General features: G+C 50.2%; 2 protein-coding genes and 1 long non-coding RNA gene across 4 annotated transcripts; 1 reads left to right on the top strand and 2 right to left on the bottom strand.

The window, feature by feature from the left end:
- The first annotated feature begins 58 nt into the window (after positions 1 to 58).
- Positions 59 to 4,568, top strand: LOC127539266 (uncharacterized). Its single transcript, XR_007947891.1, has 2 exons — positions 59 to 2,489; positions 3,145 to 4,568. It is a non-coding gene; the product is annotated as an uncharacterized LOC127539266 (long non-coding RNA).
- Positions 4,561 to 8,543, bottom strand: HOXA7 (homeobox A7). Of its 2 annotated transcripts, none has more exons than XM_051963364.1 (2): positions 8,004 to 8,543; positions 4,561 to 6,654 (listed from the first exon to the last, which is right to left on the bottom strand). In XM_051963364.1, the coding sequence occupies exons 1-2, from the start codon at positions 8,377 to 8,379 to the stop codon at positions 6,314 to 6,316; spliced, it is 717 nt and encodes a 238-aa protein (XP_051819324.1). In that variant the 5' UTR covers positions 8,380 to 8,543; the 3' UTR covers positions 4,561 to 6,313. The 2 variants fall into 2 exon arrangements, with proteins under 2 accessions (XP_051819324.1, XP_051819325.1); XM_051963365.1 differs by having other exon boundaries at positions 4,561 to 6,618; positions 8,004 to 8,524.
- Positions 8,544 to 16,427: 7,884 nt separating this feature from the next.
- On the bottom strand, positions 16,428 to 21,057 carry HOXA9 (homeobox A9). The gene is made up of 2 exons (XM_051963363.1): positions 19,662 to 21,057; positions 16,428 to 17,932 (listed from the first exon to the last, which is right to left on the bottom strand). The coding sequence occupies exons 1-2, from the start codon at positions 20,209 to 20,211 to the stop codon at positions 17,694 to 17,696; spliced, it is 789 nt and encodes a 262-aa protein (XP_051819323.1). The 5' UTR covers positions 20,212 to 21,057; the 3' UTR covers positions 16,428 to 17,693.
- Positions 21,058 to 24,331: the final 3,274 nt, after the last annotated feature.

The following is a 24,331-nucleotide window of genomic DNA, read 5'->3' on the forward strand; positions in this document are numbered from 1 at the left end:
AAATATATATACACACATATAATATATAATATAATATATATTATATATAGTGTGCAGACGCATTTTATTTTTTTATGGGACGGAGCTAAAGTCCTCGTGCTTATTTCCAGAACAAAACCTTTCCCTGGAAAGTTTCACCAAAATAAATAGGGGCTGGGATGGAGCAGCCAAAATAGGCTCTTTTCCCTCACTTATTTCAGAATGGAGGCCAAATGAAAACAATGGGGAGAGATAAAGAATCTGTGGTTTAAAACTCCGTGGGAGAAAGTCCTGATTTGAGGTAGGGTGTTTGCAGTGAAAGCTTTAAATAAGGTTGGAATATTGTGAAAACCAGAGGCGCGGTGCTGACCTGGCTATCTCTGTAAACATTTCCATTTTATACATGCCTTTTCAATCCCTCCAGCACCCTCAACTCCTCGGGGTGAGAGGTGGGATTTGGGGTGAGTTGTCATTGTTTTCGTGGTTTGGCCTAAATTCTCGATATGATTTTCCCAAGACCAAGTGAAATTCTCATTTCTCAGGGTAAAAGGGAAAAACGTTATGTCCTTGTTTCCGTTGTGACTAAACCGGAAAAAAAAAATTTTTTTTAATACCATAACTAAAACCAAATTGAAACCCAGCGTATTCTAGAAGGCTGATGTGTGATAGGTTGGCAGCCGACCAATTTGTTTCTCCATCCAGCTTTAGGTGTTTTTCATGAATCAAAACCAACACACACGCACACCAGGAAACTGGTGTAACCCACACAACAAGCAAGCGGGGTTAGACCACAGCACGAGGCAGACCCCAGGGGCTCCCTCAGAGGCCAGACGCCTCCCCGGGCTACCTCTCAACTCTCGCAAAGCAATTGAGGGAAGAGGGAGAGAAAGGCCACTTACCTCGAAAATGCTCTTCAAAAGGGGAGAGGCTATCCCTGGGATCTGCCCGGGGCTCCAAGAACCCCAGACTCTGCCCGCTATTCCTCGGTCTCGCCCGATGAAATAGTGTCAACTCCAGCAAGTCCACAGTCAGGCAGGGCCACGGCCACGCCACGCAGTCTCCTTCCCATCAATAGGATCAATAAGTCAGAGGCTGCTCAACACAGGTGCGGGGCCCAACTGCACCCGACTATTCCAGACAAACCCCAATTTCTCTAGCCACCGACACCAGATACGTCTCTTCTCCAGCTCAGACCTGGCCCTGGGCCGCCCACGAGCCCCGGAGCTTGCTCTCAGACTCCAAGATCCAAACGATGTTGGCTCCCCAACCCCACCCCCCTCCCAGAACCATTGTTTGGATTCCACGGGCCTGAGGGACCTCAGTTTGGGGGAGGAGGCAGCCATGCTATTCACAATCAGTCCTCTCCAAGCTATGCAACCGGTTTCCAGAATTGTGTAGTTAGGGGTGGGGGTAGGGGTGTCCAGGCCATCCACGGGCCCGCAGAGAACCAACTGGGGTGGGACGTGATCCAGAAATGACCAGGTGCCCACCACCTCTCTGACTAGGCCCATCCTCCCTCCCCCCCCCTCCCCATTCCCTCACTCCAATAATTCCTCCAAGGGGAAGTGAGAAGCCACTCTCGCCAAGGCTCGGCTTCCCCTTGGCCGGGGACGCTCGCCGCTACTGCTTTTGGCCACAGCGTGGCAGCACTGAGCCCCGAGCGAGTCACCATAAATAATCGCACCCCCCTTGCTGCAGTTGCAGGGGAGCAGACACCGCAGTGCCATGCAAATACAATTCTTTAGCAGCCGACAGAGCACAAACAACGCCGGTGTTAACATTAGGAGTGCGCGCGGCTCCTTCTGAATTACGGTAATGAATACCAAGATAATCCCGAAGCCCCAGCCCCCTGCACCGCTGCTGGCTGGGGACTTTGCCTCTCCTTGCCTCTGCAGCTCGCAGACCGGAGGGCGCCCTGGACCACTGAAACACGCGTGCGGATGCCAAATCGGTTACGAAAACATAGCCCTCTCAGCCCTCCCCAGGTCTCGATCTGTTTGCCTTTTGCCTGTGAACTCTACACACACACACACACACACACACACACACACACCTCTTTTTCTTTTTCTTTCTTTCTTTCTTTTTTTTTTTTTTTAATATAATCTCTTCCCCTTCCAGTCAAATACAAGTCCTCGGTCCTAAACTAAAAGAAATTCGCTTATGATTCAAAAGGAGTAGCGAGCTTCCAGACTGTACACAGACACCCAGAGATATATACGGAGGTGGACACACAGTCACTCAACAACACCCGTGGCCCCCAAACATCCACGCTGCAATGTCTGCTCCAAAGCACCCAAACCGCTCTTGGCCACGGTACAAACCGAACCATTCGAAGAGAACCATCTCCACCAACAGCGAAACTTCAGCCAATTAACACGTAAGCCTAGTCAACCAACTCCCCCAAATTCCAACAACAAATCCATTTCCTCTATTCTCCCATTTCAGACCTCTCTCCTGGAAATCCCGTACCAAACGAGAAGCTGCTAATTGCAAGAGGGTTCTCTCAATTTGTAAGTGTCTCTCTTTTATTACTTTTACTCTGGCAAACTGAATTCACTCCAAATTAAGGGGCAGCTCGCACCCAAATAAAAACCGGCCCATTTAATTGTTTTTCCCCTTTTTTTCCCTCCCCTTCCTTTGCCGGAAATAGGTTCCTTCGTTGTTTTGGGGGAGGGGGTAGGAGAGGGAAGGCGGGAATCCGAATTAAAATGAATCACCATCACCAGCACAGGATTTTTTTTTTTTTTAAATGCTCTCTGAGAGAAAAGCCCGCAACCCCAAATCGTGGGTCCCTGCGAAAAATCGCAAGCCTCTCGTTCAGGGGACAAACACTGGTAGTTTGAGTGGCTGAAGGCAAAGGCTTCAGCTTTTGCTGCTCTGGCAGTGCCAGGATTCTGAGCCTTGTCCATGGCCAACCAGATGCGCAATCTCGTAGAACTAATCTATGTGTGTACAGATGTGTGGGACATATAATATATAAGGTAGAATGCATCCCCACTCGGGCACGCAAATGTGTAGGGATCTATGTGTGGATGTCTCCGTGGGTATAGATGTCTGTCTCCACATCTGTGTCCATTTATGCTCTCCGAAATCCCTCCCGCCAGGGTCAGCTCGAGGGCTGCTAGGCTACCTCTCGGCGTCTCACCTTTAGATTCTGGCTTACAGGAAGGAACTCCAGTCATTCTGACAGCTGTCGCTTCGGTTGCTGCTCGGGAGACGAATCGCCCTCCTTTTGGTGCCAGAAGAAGCAGGAAATTAGCCAGGTTGCGAGTCGAAAATCGGCCAGTCGGCAGCTTGGATCCAGCGTGCCCCACCTTCCCTTCCCCCCGGGCTCCGGGCAAGGGCCCTGCCGGCAGGTCGGGGCTTGGAGGCGGCCCCTGCATCCCCTCCTTCTCCGCTCCCCATTGCCTTCCAAAGAGCAAACGCTATAGGGACTGAAAAGCCCGAGATCCGAAGCAGGACCGAGCTCAGCAAAAGAATGCAGCTCTATTCTCGCAAGGGAAATTATAAAAAAGTTCATGTTCACGGTTGCCATCCACATGACCGACAGCGGCCAATGGAAACCCCGAACAACTCATAAAGTTGTATTGCAAAGTTGTAAATTTTCATAAACAACAACGGATTTATGGCCTTTTCCTCATCACTGAGAAGAGGCAGGTCTTACAGAGGCGCCATCTTACCAGAAAGGCAGCCCAGGAGTGCTAGGCTGGGCTTTTTGCAGCCCCACTTTGCCCTCGTTTTCTTGGAGGAGCGATTAGACGCTCTCCAGCCAGGAGGAGGCCGCGGCGGAGGCCGCTTGGCAGAGGCAAGCAGAGTCGAGCTCTGGGCCTCTAGGTCAGCCCTGAGCTGCCTTCCTCCCCCTCCCTTCCCTCTCGGCCTGCCTTCATCCTCTTTCTCCCCCTCTCTTCCCCGGCTGCAGCAGAGTTTTAGTGAATTTCGATTTCCTAGGAAGCCTTTTTTCTTCCCCATGAGCCCTTTGCTGCAGCAGCTCCGGGGTGGGATGAAGTGGCCTAGAACGGACTGGGCTGGGCTGAACGGGACTGGACGGGATGGGGGAAATCACAATCAGCAGCAGGCCCTGCCACGGACAGCTCGACCACCGGGCCCCACTTTTTTTTTTTTTGTCCTGCTTGCGGTCTGGACCCTGCACCTCCAGAGCTGAAATCAGATTCTCGGGGACACCGATTCAGCCCGACTGGACCCGGCTTCCGAGCGGGCCAGAATCTGGAGCTGAGCCGAGGGACACTTCTGGGAAATAGGGCAAAGCCAACTTGGCGAGGGAGGTTCCCTGCCTCCACCCCCGCCCTCCCAGGATCCTACCCCGAGAAAGGTGCAGTTTGAGGAGGGGGTCCTCCTATAAAGGACAGACCGAATATTGACAGATGGAAGTGTCTGTTCGTGTTCACGTGTGTCCGCGCACAAACACGTCTCCACACGCACGTGAAAATAGCTCAAACTTGTGTCCTGATATCACATACCCATATCGTTCAGGCGATATTCTCCCTCTTCTCCGCACCCAAACCCCTTTATTTCCCCCCAGTGCTTTTTATGGTGCCTGAGCGCGAATAAAGAAACCAAGTCTATTGTCACCAAGCATATATTTTATTTTTTCTATGTAACATAAACCACATTTGGTGGGGGCGAGACTGGAACAGTCACCTCCACGGAGTTCACACACACACAGTTGGGACTCTCAAGACCTACGTGGACGGCAGAGCCAAAGTTGACGGGAACACGAGGGAACACCAGAGACGGGGTTAGGGACAGAGGCCGAGACCGAGACTGGGCAGCCTCCACAGGGCGTTAGAGCTGCCCTACCCGCTTGCCTCGCTATGGGAGTTAGCAACAAAACACCACTCTACAAAGGTATCCCAATGAATGACAGACAGCCTTCCCGAGTCAGGGCAAGGTATTACAAATAAGCTTCAAGACAAAATAAATGGCCCCCAAAACTCAATATATACAGGATTTGTTATCGTAGGAAAAGTCAGGGCAGCAATATTAAACACTAGGTGAGGGGCAAGACACAGAGCGGGGTGGAGAGGTGAGAAGGGTAAGGATAAGGTGTATATAAGTACGGGGGACAGGGAATGGTCACTTTCGCCAGAAACTTGGTTCAGAGGATATTGCAGCCCTTGGAAGGCTGGCCAAGCAGAAGCCTAATGGGGTGCCAGTCGAGGGGAAAAGGGTGCCCTCCTTGCCTCCTCCCCCAAAGCGGAGGTATTTTCTTCTGCACTCGGAATGGTCAGACAAGGAGAGGAAAGCCAGTTTGCAGCATATGATTTCATTTAGAATCGCTTTGGAATAAATATATTATTATTATTATTATTATCATTTTCAATTTAAATAGAAGCCACTGAGCCCTGGTCCCCAGTTCTCTGCCCAAGCTACGAAGAAGCGCTCCAGTCAAGTGGACTAAAAGCTTTTTTTGAAAATATTATACTTTTTTCCCTTTTTTTCTTTTTCTTTTTTTTTCTTTTCTTTTTCTTTTTTCTTTCTTTCTTTTTTTTTTTCTTTTTTTGTCAGTCATCTTTAGCATCTAATCCTTCTCGGATTTCTAAAGTACAGTCTTAATGAAGGAGCTAGGTAGGTGAAGCAAAAAAATAGGTAGTTTGGAAATCAGATAGGTAGTACAGCTCATTGCTGGAGTGTAGTGGTTGTCTAGGTGTGTGTGTATTTGTGTAATTGTGTTTTTGTGAGTTGTCAGAACGTCTCCTCCTTCCCCACCTTTGCTCTTATTGCCCTTTCAGGAAGGAAAATGAAAGAGACGATTCTGAATTGTGAAACGGAAGCCCCCAGAGCTCTGGGTTGGCATAATTAGGTAGTTTGGTGGGCGCTTGGACGCCCTTGCCCTCTTCATCAGGGGGGTGACCGAGCCCAAGGACTCTGTTAGGTAGTTTCTCTGAGCGCCAGCGCTGTGTACCCGTCGGGATCCCTCGGCCAGGGGTAGGGATAGCAGCCACGGGGCCGAGGGCACCGACTTGGCAGGGGGGCCCGGGCCTGTGCGGGCTCAGGGTAGAGGAACTCAGCTAGGAAACTCCAAGGGACCCAGGGAGGAGAAAGAGGGGGCAGGGGAAGGGAAGAGGAAGAATAGACTAGATACCTCGGCCTTCCTGGATACCTCAGCACCGCCAGTCTTAGGAGCTGAGCTAGAAGGGAGGAAGGTTTGGGGGTGGGGTGGGGGTGAGGATTGACTGGGGAAGATTTTTTTTTTTCTTTTTCTTTTTTAAAAATAAAACGGATAAGTCTCTTAAAGACGCTTTTCCGACTGTCACGTGCATCTCTCAGACTCCACAGCTCGGCTGGGCGGCTCGGGCTTCTTTCAGCTCCAGCCTCATTCCTCCTCCTCCTCTTCCTCCTCCTCCTCCTCTTCTTCCTCTTCCACTTTCCCAGCCGAAGGGGTGGTCGAGGCGCTCTCGGCGGCGGCCGGGGCGGCAGATCCCTCGTCCTTGTGTTCTTTCTTCCACTTCATCCTCCTATTCTGGAACCAGATTTTGATCTGCCTCTCGGTGAGGCACAAGGCGTGGGCGATCTCGATGCGCCGCCGCCGGGTCAGGTAGCGGTTGAAATGGAACTCCTTTTCTAGCTCCAGGGTCTGGTAGCGGGTATAGGTCTGGCGGCCCCTCTTGCGATCCGGACCTGCGAACAGTATCAGGCACGAGAGAACACCCCCCCCTCGAGGGGATTAGCCGGGGAGCAAGAGCACAAGTTCCTTATTTCCCCCAGGCGCCCAGACCCTTTAGCCCCCACCCCCTCTTTCTCTCGCCTCTCCCGCCGGGCTACTCGACCTCCCTCCCCTCCCCCCCAGCCCCAGTCCCAGCCAGTTCTCCAATTACTGCTACCCCCACTTGTCTATGAAGTTGGGGAGGGTGTCTGGATAATAAGAGATTTTTAAAAACAGATCTTTATGGGGGTGGGGGTGGGGTGGGGGAGGAAACATCAAGTCCCTGCCAAACTTTAGAAGGCTTTTTTTTTCTTCCAGCCGGCTAAGTTTCCACAATGCCTGTTCTGACAAAGGGAAGTTAGCAATATAGACTGGGGGCAAGTTAGGGGAGTTTATCTGCTTTTCCAGTCGAAGAGAGGCCCAGCAGCAGCTACCCGGAGCCAATGCACATATCTGACGGTTACTGCCTTGGACGTCTTCTCCCTTCCCTCCTGGACCCACAATCGTGCCCAACTCCCAAAGCAGCTTCCCTGGGCGAGTGGGCATCTCTCCCCACTCCAGATCGCCTTGGACCCCATGTCTTCTTGTCCCTCACCAGTACTCCCTTGTTCCCCTTCGCCTCCTTCTTCCCCTAATCCTCCTGGAACCTTTCCCCCCAAATCTCCCCGAGCTCCAGGTGGTGTGGGCGGGGGAGGGGCGAGGGTGGCTCAGGAGCTCTCCTCTCTCCGTGAAGGAAGAAAAAGAAAAAGAGAGGGGGGGGCGGAAGGGAAAAGAAAAGAAAATGGCGATCGAATACACTTAATGTTAAAAATTCCAAAGCAAACGGAGTTAAATAAATTTACGAGGATAGAACCCATTAATTGGGCAATAAAAAGTTTTATGATACTCATTTACATACAATGCTACGGGCTCTCTACGCAATGGCGCCTCTGCTATAATTAAAACCATGGAGGCTGGCTCTGACAGGAGTCACTTTGGCTCCCCGTTTGCCTGCCTGCCTGGCCTCTGTTCTCCAGCCCTGCCCTGCCCTCTTATCTCCCCCTTCCTGCTTCTCTCTTGCTTGTCCTGTCCCCTTCACTCTCCTGTCCCTTCCTGTCCTGCCCTGTCCTGTCCCTTTCCTCCTTTTCTGCCCTGCCTGTCCTCCTTTCCTCCTTGTCCTGCCTTCTCGTTCCCCTTTCCCCTCTTCTGCCTCCTCTCCTTCCCTTCCAGGCCAGCGCTCTCCTGTCCTCCCCTGCCCTAGCCAGGGCTCTCCTGTCCTCCCCTGCCCTAGTCAGTGCTCTCCTGTCCTTCCCCTCCAGGCCAGTCGTCTCCTGCCTCCTCCTCTCCTCTCTCCTGCTCGCCTCGTGTCCGCTGCCCCTACCTGAAGACCTCATCCAAGGGTATATCCGGAAATTGGTGTCTGCCTGGCTGTGCAGGGCGCTCGCCTCGGCTTTCTCACAGCTGCCTTTCGCTAGGTCATTGCAGAGGACCGGGATATTCTGGTCGAAGGACGAGCAGTGCAGGTTGTAGGCGTCTGAGCCCAGGCCGTATCCGGACGAGAAGGGCCCCGGATAAATGGCACTGTTCACATTGTACACGCCGGGCACGGAGGAAGCGAAGGCGCCCGCGCCCGGTCCGTAGCCGCTTCTCTGAGAGTTGGTGGCAAAGGAGCAAGAAGTCGGCTCTGCATTTTGGAACAGAGAAGCCCCCGCCGTATATTTGCTAAAAAGCGCATTCACATAATACGAAGAACTCATAATTTTGACCTGTGATTTGTTGTCCGGCAGGCTCCCGTGTCGGTTTTACGAGGTAGCGTGATATATGGTAACATTACACCCCCAGATTTACACCAAACCCCATTTTCTTTTGGACGGAGCTTGCCTCCAGCACGTGACCGGTCATATGACGGCCTCCGCCAATCTCCTCCTCCATCACAGGTGGTAGAGCTCAGGGTGACTCCAGCCTCCCTCCTAGCATGGCAGGGGAAGAGGCTCAAACGGGGGAGGGAGTGTGTGCGCGCTCTGGGCTCGTTGCGCCCTGTGCCCTGCCGAAGCTGTGGCCCCTGGAGGCCAGGGCGCGCGCGCACCCTCGGGCCCCGGGACTCCCTGTACGCTTGCACCCCTGCTAAGGCTAGCCACGGGCAGCGGCGAACTTCTGCCCTACTGAAGCGGTCTCCGAGTCTTTCCCACCCCATTACTTCCACCAGCCGCCCCTCTTCCTGCTCGCAGCCGGTCGTCTCCCCTCGGCCCGCTTTCTCCTCCCTGACTCTCCAAGCTTCCCTCCCACCATTTCCCCTCCCCGAACCCTCGCGGGGCTGGATCTGGATGGGCAAGGTGCCGGCCCGGGTGCCTTGGAGCCGCGATTTTGAGTGCCCCCGTGCACGACCGCTGTCTGTCTGTCGGCTTTATTAATTCATTCTCCCAAATTGCCCGTTACGAGCAGGGTGTCCTCTCGGGGCTTGCCAAGAAGGCACAGTCGCTTCCAGATGCAGTTAAAATTAAATTTTAAAACAAAACAAGTCACCACATTAAACTGGAACCATGTGTCCCAAGTGAAGTAAAAGTTTCAGAGAATCTCTGACTGAGCAGTTGTGGCATTAATTTTCCCCCACAGGAAGAAATGAAATATCCCTATATTAATGACTCTAATGTGCAAAACGGATTTCCCAAACCCCGTTTTTCCCGTCTCTCCACTTTGCACCCGACTAACCCTAATCCTTGGTCACTGGGGCCACCTTCCTCCAGTAGCCGCCTCTCTGGAGGGGAGACTACCTTTGTGCCCATCCACTCCCTTTCCACTGCAGTCTAACCTGCTGGCCTGACTGGAGAAATTAAGGGTCTCTACGAAGCCTGTTTTAACGTTCCTTTGTTCTAAGACCAGGACCCTGCAATACTGGGACTAGGGAGGCAACATTTACCATAACCCCTTTCACACACTCCAACCTTCTCCCCTCATGTTCCAAGCTAGGCCATTGGCCTCGGGCTCAACAGCCTCAAGGACAAATCGGAAAAGCCAATTGAGTTAAAGAAGGATCCCTTCGGCCCCCTCAGCCCCGCTGCTCCCCATTGAATCTGTATTGTGTAAATATGGTCATGTACTGTGACAAGAGCACAGCTCTAGAAACAGAAATTGGAATTGAGGTGACTTGTGTCCTTTTCAGGAACTTCAGAGCGCTACCTCTTTGGAGAATCGGTTTAAATAAATGAGGGAGGGAATGGGAAGCGTAATATGCAAAGCCTTGCTTTCCCCCTTCTCAGCTGCTTTCCAGACTGTTTTTCCCAAGCCCCTACACACTCACAAACTCAGGCCAGCGCACATACACGCTTACCTTTCCCGGGCTCCGTTGCAAAAGGCCACCTTTATTTCCCCCCATTTACCCCCCTCCAGTCAAGCCAAGCAAGCGGCTTCGTCTCACACACACACACCCCAGGCCAGCCTGCCTTCCAACAATGGAAATGCCTCTCCATTGAGGATGTCGGGGCGAGCCCTTCCTCTAAACGGATCGTAAAATGACTTTGCTGCGGCCCTCAGACAGAGGGCCCAGGTCAGGACAGCTTTTACTGCCGGCCTGTATTGCACATCATAAACTGGAGGGAGCACAATAGATTGCCCCGGAAATTCTCCTGCAAATGAGAGTTTGGTTCCTTGGGTACAAAGCGCTGCTCACCACTTGAGATGGTTCCTGGCCGGTGTGTTTGGCTGCACGCTCAATGGGTGTTGACACTCTGGAAAAAAAAAATACACAAAAGGCACTCGGTGGAATGGGGCTCAGGAAGGATGGCAGGGCCCAACCACCCCAGAATTCAAGAATTAAGAGAATGTCATTAAATTTTGCTAAAGGAGGACCGTGGCTCATTGGACATTGGGCCCGAAGAGGAGGTGGGCTAGTGGGTGTCTTGGCGCTGAGCTGGGCCCCAGATCCCTTGTCTGGGCACTTAATTGTTCGGAACCAGTGGGTCCAATATCCGGAGATCCCTGTTTATGGCATCTCAGGAAGCCGGCCCTATCCTGAGTAAGGGAGGGAGGGTTGAATGGGGGGAAGAGAAAAAGACCAAATATCCTAAATAGCATCAAATTCTGGTAGGAAATAGAGGCCTGGGGACGTTAAGTAAAAGCAAAGGCAACAAGAAGACGATTCAGGAGATCAAAGCGACTGAATTAGGCTGCTTTAGACCAATAAATTGTTCCTCTGGTGACAACAGACTAAGATGCAAGAGAAAGAAGCAGGCTGCCCAGCCCCTGTCTAGACTCAGCCGAGAGCATAGGCGACAGGGTTTGCAGAGATGACATTTCAAACAGACCATGCCCTTTACTGAGGGGCTGGGGAAGCAGGAGCGTGGGATGTGAAGTGGGGAGAAACAGAACGAATTTCAGCCCACCGTGCCTGGAATATCGACAACTACTGTTTGCAAGCCCCTTCCTTTTGTGGGACAGACGAGTTGTTCTCTGCCTGTGTCTGCCGACTGCTGCCCCCAAACCTCTGCAAGTATCTTTCTGGGGGATCGGCCTACAGCTTCGGCCGAATTGGGGAGATTCAGAGAGGGGAAATAAATTGTGTACACGTGTGTATTTGTATGTATTTATATACACATACATAACATATATACATCCTCTTATAAATTCCCTCTCAATTTTTGTGCATTTGAAATCCCCCCAAACCCAGGTTACATTATGTTCCAAAGTCAAAAATTCTGTCTAGGTCTGCGGAGGTTTGCCCCTCAACAAGCCCCCCTTCGCATTAGAGTCGCTATAGAAATAAGAATAATAAATAACATTATTTTGGAGAAATGGTCCCGCACACAGGTGCTCACATAGCTCTAGATCCACACACCCCTATCCTTGCATTTATATAAAGGCAATTCATCGAGTTAGAACGCCGACATGGATCTAATCACACATCTGACTCGAAAATAACGAGGATCTATTTCATTTGGAGAGAAAAGCCACTATGAGTTTATAGCTACTAGTTCTCTTTTCCTGGATGTGTTTATAGCTACTAGCTCTCTTTTCCTAGATGTGGTTCTGAAGAGCTAGAGCTGGAAATATCGTAATCAATAAATGTTTTCCGTTTATATATTAATGCAAACAACGATCTCATATTAGCGTTCACCTCCCCAGCCCCACTCTCTCTGCCAGCTCTGCCTCCAAGCACATTTCTTAATGCCCTTCTCCACGGCGCTTTTTGCCGCTCTTCTTTTCAGTCTCTGCTCCAACTGAGCAAAGACAGTATTTGTTATTTGTAATGCAGGACATCTCAGGACTGGCGGGATTCGGTGATAAACTCATTACAGACGCGTGAAAATTAGCAACGAATTACAGTGAGAGGTGGCTCGGGCCGCAGACGCCGCCAGGGTGGCGAAGGAAAGCTCGCTTGCCACTACCAGTGGCCGGGCGGCCCGCGCTCTCGAGCCTGGCCGAATAATTCGGAATTCCAGCGCAGCACTGGTTCCCGAGGCCCTCCTGCCAGTCCAGGGCATGTGTGGGCAGCGGATCGGGGGTTTGGAATCTCTGCTGACACAACCCGGGGTAAGGCAGGCCGCTACTTCCAGGGGGTTTTGCCCAGGGGTTGGCCAGTCAAATTCCCGGTTTGGATAATCTGGACCGCCGCGGTGGCCTTTAGGGCAATAGATCTATGTGGGCTCCTACCACGTAGAAATACATAAATACTCATTTATACATATATATTTGTATATATATACATATATTTATATCTATTACGCATTATGTGTGTGTGAGTGCGTGTGCAATACATATTGTGACACACCAACTATCTATAGTGAGATTTTTCTCCATTTAGTCGCAATGTGTCCAGGAGCAAACACAGATCTGTCTAGATCGAAATGGCGATTTATGAAATTATCTCACTATAAATATTTTATATAGATATATAGTGTGAGTTTACATGCACCATTTTGGATAAATACACACGAATATTATATATATATATATACACACACACACATGTATATACTTACATACATCGAGATAAATCTAGATACTGTTACAGATATAGATGAGATCTATCTGCAGAGAGAAATAGTTATAGATCCCACAAACATACAGAATGAAAGAAAGGAAGAGGTCGACTTGGAGCCAAAATCCCGTCCTCAATTTTACAACGAGTTTGTCGCGGAGATCTGGGTCATAAACATTTTGTGGGCTTGGCAGAGACTATAATAATCCCAATAAATACAACGTGTGCCGAATTCCCAGAGCTCTCGGGTGGGTTAGTGGTTTTCTCAGTTTTCTTTTGCTTTTTCCACTTGGAAGCAAACCCAGCTCCCGGCTTCCCCACTCTCCACGTGGAGTGATAGTAGAGGCGCTGGGGTTTTTTTTGTGCTTCTGGGGGAGAGGTATTGTTTGATTCCTTCCTTTTTTTTCTCTTCTTTCCTGGAACCTGCACTCCGCTCGCACTTCAGTCGCTGTGGTTCATTTATTCTCTTTTCCTACCTCTGAACCAAGGAGAAAAAAAAAGCCTACAAAATCCTGGGGCTCGTTTCTCAATTTTTTTTTAAACCAAAAAGAGAAGGAGGAGAAAGAAAAGAAAGAAAAGGAAAAGAAGGAGAGAGGAGAAGAATCGAAGATAAAAATAACAGTGGCTCTGCTTTTGAAATTCAGGAATAAACATTAATTTAAAAATACTAACAGTCTATGTTGTTAAAATATTGCAAATCATTGTTCTGTAAGTTAAATGAAAAGGGATTTTTTTGGGGGGGGGACACAGAACAGGTTTTTTTTTTTTAAGCTTTTTATTTTCAGAACATATTGCAGAGATAGTTTTCAACATTCACCTTTGCAAAATCTTGTATTCCATTTTTCCCCCTCTCTCCCTTCTCCCATCCCCTCTCCTAGACGGCAAGTAATCCAATATATGTTACACATGTGCAATTCTTCTATACATATTTACACAACTACAATAGAGCTTTAAGCCTCCTGCAAAAGGCGACATTTAGGAGGAAAATCCGAGACTCCTAGAACTAATTTTCAATTCCAGGGCGTCACTACCCCGTTTGTTTAAATACAGTCTTCCAAATTATTAAATCAACCTCCAAGGTCTTCTGACCAATTTTGTTGTTTTTTTTTTTTTGGTTATTGTTTTATTAGATATGAGTGGGTGCGCGCCCCCCCCCCCCCCCAGTGTGCTGGGCTTTACGCGGGCCATCCTCCGAGCCCCCCGGCTCCTCGAGCTGGCCTGCTAGGGTGGGACCCAGACCGGGCAGGGCATTCCAGTTGAGAACGCCCTTCCCGAAAAGACTGAACCCGATGCGCGGAGCCTCTCTCCCTCAGACAGTGGGGTGCCCCGTCGGGGTGGCACATATCAGAGCCAGAGGGGCCCTCCTAAAGTGTCCCCCGAAGCCTCTTTAAAAATCCATATTCTGCAAACTCCAATCTTTTCCAGAATTCAGCATAAGGGAGACCAGCCTTGTCCTTAAACTAATTTATCGTTTTGGGGTTTTTTTTTAACCCTCCCACCGAGGTATCAGTCAAAACATGAGTAGTACCGGAAATATCTGACCGTTGTTAAACTCAAATCAGTGGCTTCAAATCCAGAAATGCTCCCATAAAGTCGACATTTTAGAAGCTGCCCAGGGTCGGGACTGAGGGCATCATGGCGGCAGCACAGCTGTTTGCGTGGAACCACACTGCCATCTGCTGGTTCTTAGGTGCTACTGCAGCTCTCTGAATCGCCTGGTTCCGGGCCTGCAGCTGGCCCCTTAACCAGCTGGCCTTGGAGCCAGGGACGCCGGCCCCACTTCCAGCCCGCTGCAGGGTCCCAATTATAGAAAGGAGAAGGGGGGGAAACAACCGTCCTCCTACTCTGTTGCTTAGAAAACATGAAAGATAAATGTCCACACCGGAGCCCACGCCGCCCAAGGGGCAGCAACCAGTCCCCATAAAAGGGGTCGTTTCCTTACACACCCCCCCAACCTTATCTTCGGCGACCAGACAAAATAAATGAAAAAAAGCTTTTGTGGAAAAATCTTAATTGTGGCTGGACAGTTGTAAACTCATTAAGGGCCGAATTCCAGACAGTTTGCAGACCCGGCCTTTATTACACACCCTTAATGCCCATTCTTTGAAGTTTCTTCAGTCTGCAACAACAGAGGGTGTCCCAACACGGACCAATTAAGGGCTCCCTCCCGCCCTCCCGCCCTCCCTCTCTCGCTCTTTTTTCTTTGACTAGTAGAACTATTTCCCCTTTTACTAATTATAAAAACATATTCAACTTTCCAGAGGACGACTTTTAAAAGGGGGGGAGGGGAGGAGAGGGTTCGACCGAATATCGCGAGTCCCCTGCACCTCCGAAGGGCCTCCCTGCCCGACCCACGGCGGCGACGGCTCCCTAAGTTTTGTCCTCTCCCCCTGAAGCTCTTTACACCCCATAAACGCTAACAGCGGTCATTTTCTTTTATGGCGCTCCATGGTTCTGCGTTTTCCTTACAGATTTTTCTGCCAAGACTTGCCACTCTGAGCGTTCGCAATTTTGGGCCCTCCTAGAATGCAAGGCCCCTAGTGATTCTTGGGCGTCTCTGCTGCCCATGCCCTGCCTGAGAAAGACAGCCGGGGTGGGGGAGTGGGGAGCGGGGGGCGGGTGCAGGGGAGGAAGAAGGCTTTCTCCGAGATCTAAAATGTCAGCTCAGGCAGGAACTACACTTTAAATCCGCCTTTTAAGATTCTCTCTTTAATTGTTCTCTGGAGTCCATCCATGTCCCGAAAAAAAGGACGATTCCTTTTCCCTCTCAAGATATTTCATTTTGGATAAATACACATGCATATTATATGTATATACTTACATATAATCAAGTCCTTTTAGCTTTTTGTCTTTTAAAAAAAAAATCTCTCTCCTCCCCCCCTTTTTTTCTTTCCCCTTCCTTTCTTTCCTCAGGCCACTGGTTAAATTTTATTTTTTTTAATTGAGATTTTTATCTCTCCACAAGAACCCTACCTTTTAGGGAAAAGACTTTTCTTTCGAGTTAGAAACAAAAGGAGAGAAACGGTGGAAACATGCAAAAAGACAGAAAGACAAAAGAAGAAAAAAAAAGAAAGAAATGGGAAGGAGCGGGGGAAAGAGAAAGAAATTCTCCTGAGTCTTGAGGGAGAGTGCCACTTTGAGAAGGAGAAAAAGGAGGTGGTGGGTGACTCTCTCTTCATTTTTTAGGGACGAGTGGCAATGAATAAAGGAGAAAAATCTCTCAGAATTCCGACTGGCCGAGTCTTTCTCCACCACCCGGATTAGGCGCACGCAGGGTATGTGGAGAGAGTTTCCTTTAGCCTCCTGGGTCCCGCATCCAGTCCTTTCCACATCTGCATGGCCCTTCGGATCTCTTCTGCTCCTTAGCTGAGTTGGTCCCCTGTCTCACCCACCCACTTTCCTTTGGGGTTCCCCTGAACCAAGTCTAAGGGCCACCGGCCCAGGCTGGGAATGAGTCCGGAGCCTAAACTAATGAGAGCTCTCTGCTCTGCTCAGCTACAGCCCGTTCCCTAAGAAATCTTTCTCTCCCATTCCCTCCCGGCCAGGGGGCCGGCGTCTGGAGCTCAGTCTGAAAGCCTGGGCCTCGGTCTGGGGAGGGAAGAAAAAAACTAGGGACCGAGAAAGGAAACTACAACCATCAGCCTGGTTCCGCCGGCCTGCCCAGAGGGAGGAGGGAGCAAAAAGAGGCCCAGCTTTGGGCTCCCTCCCTGCTCTCTCCGCAGCGCCTTGGACTCGCTAGCCCTGCTGCCGCCCTTCCAGTACCTAGCTGGGGAGGAAGAAACCGGCAATCGATACTTGAAGAAGGACGTTCAAAACAGTGGACCCGTAGAATAGAAAAGAATCAATATATTTTTATTTGGCAAAAAGTTAAATATCATCTCAACACAATGGTTTGGTCAGTAGGTCATGAGGTAACTCTTGCAAAATATACAGTGTATTTATTGTTCTGCCTTAACAGAAGTCCCCAAATTTCAAGTGATACAAATCTACGATAGCCCGATGGCAGGTTTCATAGCGCATAATTTATTATCAATAAAATTAACTCCATTACAATAAGCATTCGTTCCCCCCCCCCCAATTAAAATTAAAAGTAAACTATAGGTAGTTACCTTCTTCACGTGAACAAATAATTCCGAAATCGGAAAGCGGCTTCACTGGTGCAAAAACAAGATTCAAGCTCGTCTGAGTATTTACTTTTTTTTTTTCTTTAATATATAGATTATATACAACTGACAAGACAGTACTAGAGATCAACTGTACAGACTAAAATGTCCCGATTGGAAAGACGTTGGGGAGAGGCTTTGGAGTCCACTTATCCCTCCCAGCCCAACAAAAGTTTCTTTTTTTTTTTTTTTCTTTTTTTTTTCTTTGACTGGGATGATATTTTATATACTCTCTCTCTCTTTCTCTATTTATATTACAATCCAAGGTTAACTGTCTAGTTATACAGAAGAAAGACTTATTACACTACAGAGCTAGACCCTTTGCCACATTTCTCCTCAACAACCTGAGTTCGAATGAGATTCTTAGCGTCCACGATGACAACCGGTAGGGCCGGCACCCGAGCACAAAAGTGGATTCACGAACAATGATTAACCACAAACAAACACATGTTCAAGTATTACAGCAGCCCTCTCCGCTGCGCACAGAGCAAATCAAAGAACTACACACACTACGCTCTACAGTCTGTCCAGAGAGTTGTGCATTAGGAAAAAGGTAGTTATTATTTTTTTTCTCCATAAGTAAGGAACAGGTAGATTTCTTATTTTCTTTCTTTCTTTCTTTCTTTTTTTTTTTTTTAAATACAAGCCAACACACACAGCCATACAGCACTAATGCCCCCTTTTTTGTCCTAGGATAGAAAATGAAAAAGCTTACAGTACCTCCACCACAGGCTGGGCAAGGCCCCCGTGCTACCGTGACAAGGTACACCATTATGAATGATAAGGATTGGGGAAGAGGGGAAGAAGGGATGGGGTGGGTGGGGTGAGACCTGGATTCAGTCATATTGTGTGGGGTTCTGGAGGCTGGGAGAGGGGAGAAGAAGGAATGGGAGGGATAGAACTTCCCCCAGCCTTCCTATCAACCTGGGCCACATCATTCGTCCTTTGCTCGGTCTTTGTTAATTTTCTTCATTTTCATCCTCCTGTTTTGAAACCAAATTTTGACTTGTCTTTCGGTGAGGTTGAGGAGTCTTGCCACTTCGTATCTGCGGTCCCTGGTGAGATACATATTGAACAAGAATTCCTTCTCCAGTTCTAGTGTTTGGTGCTTGGTGTAGGGACAGCGCTTTTTTCGAGTGGATCTCGCGTGTAGCCAGTTCGCAGCTGGGTTGTCTGGGGTGGGGGGGTGAAGGGAAGTGGGAAAAGACAAGAGAGCGTGAGATATTTTTCTCCCCCTGGCGATTATAATAAGATAAGAATCAGCAAGAGCAGCAGCAGTGCCCACCCAGCCTCTCCCAATTTAGGGGGGCCTTTGGGGGAATTCAAGGAGATCGAAGGTTAGGACGTTCCTTTCTTATTTTCCGAGACAGGGTGTGTGTGTGTGTGTGTGTGTGTGTGTGTGTGTATGTGTTTTGTGTGTGTGTTGGGGTCAGACACAATGGAATGAAAAATCAAACGAACACATGGAGGGTCACATACAATTTACACGTAGCCTAGCTAAGCCAAGCCCTCAACCTCCGCCTCCTTTTTCCCTACCCGTGTTAGATTGATTACAGAATATAACTTTAAAATACACCTCCCCTCTCTCCATCCCAGAAGAAGCCACATTGTGTTGTATTGGCACAGAAATACAACCCCCCCCTTCTCTCTCCCTCTCTCTTTCTCTCTCCTCTCTCTCTCCCTCCCTCTCCTCTTCTCTCTCTCCCTCCCTTCCTCTCTTTCTCTCTCCCTCTCTCTTTCTTTCTCCTCTCTCTCTCCCTTCCTTCCTTCATCCCTCTCTCTTTCTCCCTCCCTCCCTCTCTCTTTCTCCCTCCCTTCCTCCCTGCTTCATTTTGACCTTCCTATGTGCTTTCCCTGGAAGACTGCACAACACAAAAACACGTCTCTCCAGCTGGCTGAATTAAGCCCGGATTGCTTATGAAGCTTATTTGCATAGCATGATATCTGAGCTGCAGCCGCTTGAGATTCAGTATGCTCCGTTCAAGAGACTTTACAGAGCAGTCTGTTGAAAGAAGTGAATTTTAGTGGAGCATGGTCTTTTCTCTCCCCCAAACCAGGGTCCCCCCAACTCGAACTGTTAGTACTCCCGCTGCTGCTGGAGTTGTGGCTAGTGGCCATATAAGTCTCACAAAAGAATATATTAGCATCTCATGCTTTCGAAGAACCGGCCCAAAGTAACTTTGTCCCTAGAGTCCAGGAAGCACACCAGAAAGTCCTAAGCAGAGGTTAGAGAGGGGTGGAAGGAAATGTCCTGGTTTCAGTTATGTGCCCCCCATAGTCCCATACTCCACCCTACCTCTCTCCTCCCTTTGCCTCTTCCCTCCCTCCCCCCCCAACACACACACACATCAACCTCTCCAGCTCAGTTCTGGATTTGGGGATTTGGGAAGGGGGCGGAGAGGAAAGGGAGTGTTTCATCCGTTCAATTTACACCAGCAAGTCCTGACTTCTGCCTCCTAGTGGGGGTGGGGATGAGGGAAAGTCTGGACAGGTAGGGGGGGAAGAGAGAGAGAAGAGAAAGAGGGAGAAGGTGGGGGGGGAGAAAGAGAGAGAAGAAGAGAGAGGGGAGAGAGAGAGAGAGAGAGAGAGAGAGAGAGAGAGAGAGAGAGAGAGAGAGAGAGAGAGAGAGAGAGAGAGAAAACCTCAGAATGGGACAGAATGGGATAAGGAAAGAGGGAAGGGGAAGGAAGCAGAGAGGAGGGGACTGGACAGAAGAGAAAAGGCAAAGAAGGGATAGAGGGATGGAGAAAAAGAGAGAAAGAAGGGGAAAGAGATCTTTCTCCAACAGGAGCAGCTCTCAGTCCTGGGAGCCGGCAGGTCCGGGCGGGAGGCGGGCAGCCGGGGGGTGGCCGAAGTGACAGCAGCGGTGCTGGGGTGGAAGGGTGTCCGCTCTGACACTTACTCGGATCAATGGGAGGTTTGTCCCCGCCGGCCTCACTGTCTCCATTGTTTTCCGAGAACGCACCTTCGTTGGGCTGCTTATCCCTATCAACTGGAGGAGAACCACAAGCATAGTCAGACAGAGACAAAGTGTGAGTGTCAAACGTGGTACAGTCACCCCTTCTGGCCGAGAGCGGTTCAGGTTTAATGCCGTAATGCCTGCTGGAAGGTAAACCCGGGAAGGACAGAGAGCCTGGCATGGGTTCCAGCCAGGAACGCATGTACCTGCCGTCAGGGGCCGCCGCTACGGGCGCCTGGTGGTGCACATAGGGGTGGTAGACGGCGGGCACATTGTTGGCGCTCGGCGGGTGCACCGGATTCCAGGAAGTGCCGAAGACCGATGCCTTCGATTGGAAGCTGCACGGGCTGAAGTCCGGGTGCTCCCCCAACGCCGGCTGCCGGGCGGGCTGCGCCAGGGCGCCGGGGCCGTAGCGGGACGGCACCAGCTCTTCACTCTCGTGGAGCAGAAACGAGTCCACGTAGTAATTGCTCAGGGTCCCCGAAGTCGACATGGCCACGCGACGCCGCCGCCGCCGCCGCCGCCCCGACGCCGGACCTGCGGAAATTATGAAACTGCAGATTTCATGTAACAACTTGGTCCTACGGAGAAGTACAGTCACCTAATAAGTTGAAGGCTGCCTGTCACGCCATTGGCTGGCCGCGTCACGTGCCGGGCCAGCAGAACAATAAAGTATAAATCACTCCGCAGGCTATTAATGGGCCAGTGTTTTCCAGTCATAATTTTTATAGCAAAGCCATATGTTTTTATGCAAAGGGATATTTGAGTTCTACGATAAAGTTTGTTTTAATTGTGGCCAACGGAGATTAAAAGATCAGGTTGGGTCTGACTACCCCCTTTTTAAGCGGACTATTTTATATCACAATTAATCACGCCATCAGTGAGGCAGAGCTCCCTGCGAAAACCTGGGGAGCCGAGACCTCCACATAAAATTATACAATAATTGAAGCCATAAAAAAGCAAAATCGCATTCTCGCTGTACTGTATTTAAATATATATTTATGATATTTCATAAGGAGTTATTGTTGCGAGAGCCACGGGGCTGGTAGGAAGTCAGTAAGGAAAGGCATATTCATTTGCCTCGCCGTGTCTCCCCGTAGTAAAAATTTACGAGTGCTTGGAAAGGTTAAATTATACTATTGTGTTTGGTTTGGGAGCTCACTGTAAATAACCGCGCTGCGCCGGGGCCGGAGCCTCCGGCCGAAAGTCAAAGGCGCCTCAGAGCAGCCGTCCGCCCCGACCGCTCCCCGCCCGGCCCCGACGCCCAGAGCCCGGCCCCGGTCTCGGGACGGATCCCAGGACCCCGCGTGCCTTGATCCGAAGGAAAGCTTGGAGTGTTCCTGGGGCTCCCCCGGCCGTCCTCCGGCGTCTCCCTCGCGTCCCCCGGGGCTGTAGGCTGGGGATGCTCAGGGCGCCCAGGCTGCCGATGCCCCTTCTCCCACCGTGCCCCCCCCCCAAGTTGACTGTAGTGCCCAGGACGCACCCAGCAAAGAAGACTCGAACGGGAAAGCATCTCCAGCCGCCGCACTCGGGTGTCTACAGATTTCTTCTCTCGATCTTAGCCTTTTTCTCTCTCACACAACGCCAACCCTCAGTGGCACGGACACAGGCTCGCGCGCACACGCACACACACACACACACACACACACACACACACACACACACATGCCTGCTTTTCTCTGGTCCTATGGAGACAGGCTCTCCGGCCTAAAGTTGGGGGAGAACGACTTTGTGGGGATCTGGGCATCTGGGCAGATTCCGAGAACCGTCAGTAGAGCTGTTGGGAGGGGGCAGCTTCAAGACCGCGTCTTGGGGCCCGGGTCCAAAGCTGAGCCCCGCGTCCGGCCCCCAGGCTGGCCCCACGGCCAGGCAAAGGACTCTATCCCGAGCTGGGACTCTTCTGGCAAGCTCTCCGCAGGGCCCAAGCAGCCGGGACCAGGCTCGCCCGCAGCCCAAGCCTGAGAAAGGGAAAATATTTACCAAAAGCGAGGGAATCTTGAAAAATGCAGTCCCAGCAACAGAAAAGGCACACCAACCTTCCCTTCCTCATTCCCTTCTTCCCCTCCTCCCTCTCTCCTTCCTCTGTCCATTGCCATAGAAAAGCAGGGGGATTCTTTGTGTGGGGATGGGGGAACCCCGACGCAGCCGGTCACAGGCCCTAGGACCGAGGAAGAAATGTTTGTTTATTAATTTCCAGGATGCTCCTAGTCTACTGGGTTCACACACAAGATACACAAAGTGAGCGGAGGGTTACAGTCTCCAAGTAAAGCAAGTGAGCCGTCCCTCAGCTCAAGTCCAGTGTTAGGAATTAAAGTAAAGGTCCAGCACCGAGCAGGGGGAGAATGGGACTTTTGACTTGAATTCATTCTTTCTTTACTTTTCTTGGGTATGGCCTCTTTATCCTACCCCCCACCCCCAACCACTGCCGTGGGGCTGGGGGGAGAAAGCAGGCCGCCTCCCTGTTAATTTGAAAAACCCAATCCTAAGTAGAAAGCCACAAGGACTTGCAACTGGGTAGTAATTAAATTCACGTGTGAATATTCCGCATGCAAAAATATGTTTCTCATTAGCTTTACATCTCTTTCCTCCCTTTCCTTTCTCCCCCTCTTTTTTTTCTCTCCCTTTTCCTCCTGTTCAAGTTTTCTCAATGACCACAACAGAAATCTCAGAGAGATCCTATTCTTTCTCTCAATTCCACGTCTGATTCGGAGTGATAAGAAGCTGGGAGAGTCTTATCTCTTTGAGGCAGTCAGAGAACCCGGCAAGATGCAGCAGCTCGAGGAAGGCCGGCCCATTGGCTTCCTAAAAAAATATGGAATGGACGTGAATGAAGTTAGGTTACACAATGACCTCCAACTTAGCTCTCGGCCGTCCGCTTGCTTACGTCCAGGGCTAGCCCTCGGGGAGCCCTGATTTTATCCTCTTTCTTTTTTTTTAAAAATCGCCTCCTCATAAACAAAGGACGGACAAGGGGTCCGGAATCGTTCTCTGGCATCCTTAGGCTCCCGGTCCTTACTTAAGGACAATTTTGTTCGTTGTAAACGTTTCAGACTTAGCTGAGCGTAATAGACTTTACTGTCTCCGAACCGAGGCACCCCCAATGAGCCCTTTCTCAGCTTCAACCTAGAGAAAACTAATAACAACAATAACAACAATAACAATAACACAACGAGAAAAGTGGTCGTTCTCTCAAACGGCCTAATTCTTTTTAACCCGAGCTATAGCTGAATAATTTGATAGTCGGCAAACTGCAGCTTGACAGAGGCTGAGAAAGCAAAATTCCAAACCCCGTTTGGAGAAGGCATTGAGCTGGCTTATGTTTTTATTTTGACTGCGATAACCACGGTTGGGTTTTTGTTTGTTTGTTTCCGTGAAAAAGACCCTAGCCGCCAGACTAATAAGCCGGTGTAATTAAGAACCTCTCCCCTCCCTGCATATAATTCTTTTTTAAGGGTATTGCATAGCAAATGAATTGAATTGTAGAGCCGCCACCGCGGCAGGCTCTCTAACGACCCTCCATAGACCACAAGCACCAGAGGTTAATACAACACTCCAAGTGGCCTTCAGAGCAAACTGAGAGGCTGCAGGTTGGAAAAGGGCAGCAATTGGGTTTTACCTCCTTAAAGGGAAAAAGAGAGAGAGAGAGAGGGAGGGAGAGAGAGAGAGAGTAAAGATCCTTCCAGGTTGGCCCAAGAAAAAGAAAGTGGCTATTCTGTCCGGATTTCGGCACCGCGTGGGACGGAAAGGGCCTTTCTGTTGTTGGGCAAGCCCGACTTGGGGGAGATGTGACCCCTGCCTCGGAATAGACTCCACCTGGGCTCAAGCACTCAACTTTGCCTTGTCTTTTCTAGAGTTTTGTGGGGCCAGTCCCGCCTTGGATTACTTAAAGCTTCCTAAATCTGGGAATTGGGCTGTCCGAAGCTCCCCGATTCTCCTTTCATGTTTCTTTCTCAAAATTCCCTGGGCAAAGGAATGCATTTAAGGTAGTTAGATATATAAATATTTATTCAAATGACCAGGGATTGAATTACCCCAGCGGGTCATATTTTCTATTTTCTATTCTCTCTCTCTCTCTCTCTCTCTCTCTCTCTCTCTCTCTCTCTCTCTCTCTCTCTCTCTCTCTCTCTCTCTCTCTCTCTCTCTTTCTCTTTTTTCATCTCTCTTTTCATCTCTCTATCCATCTCTCTCTTCCTCTCTCCTAACTTAGCCAGAAGGACCATGGCAAAGCTCTGTTGTAGAGCCAGCCGCAGAAGCTCTCTCCCTGCTTGGCTTCTTCTGGGTTTTCTCGGAGAATGCTCCCCGAAGAGCTTCCTTGCCCCCCTGACAGCCTAGTCAGTCTCAAAACCCTGGCACAGAGCAAGGAAGCAGCGTGCCCCTTGTAGCCACAAGCTCAGCCTGCAGAATCCCTCTGCTCCTGCACATATTCCCGCCAGCCCTCATCTCTCCCGGGTTCCCGGGCACTGGTTCTTGTTTGGTGTCCACGTAACAAAGCCCGGAGTGTGGGGCTCCCCGCGACAGACCCAGCGAGGTCGCTGTTGCTCAGTCCGCCTCAAAGGAATGCAGGCGCCTGGCCGCTGCCTAATCGTGATCGTAACCGAGGCCTTGCGAACGCT

This window comes from Antechinus flavipes, chromosome 5 (assembly GCF_016432865.1).
Source record: "Antechinus flavipes isolate AdamAnt ecotype Samford, QLD, Australia chromosome 5, AdamAnt_v2, whole genome shotgun sequence".
Lineage (NCBI taxonomy): Eukaryota > Metazoa > Chordata > Mammalia > Dasyuromorphia > Dasyuridae > Antechinus > Antechinus flavipes.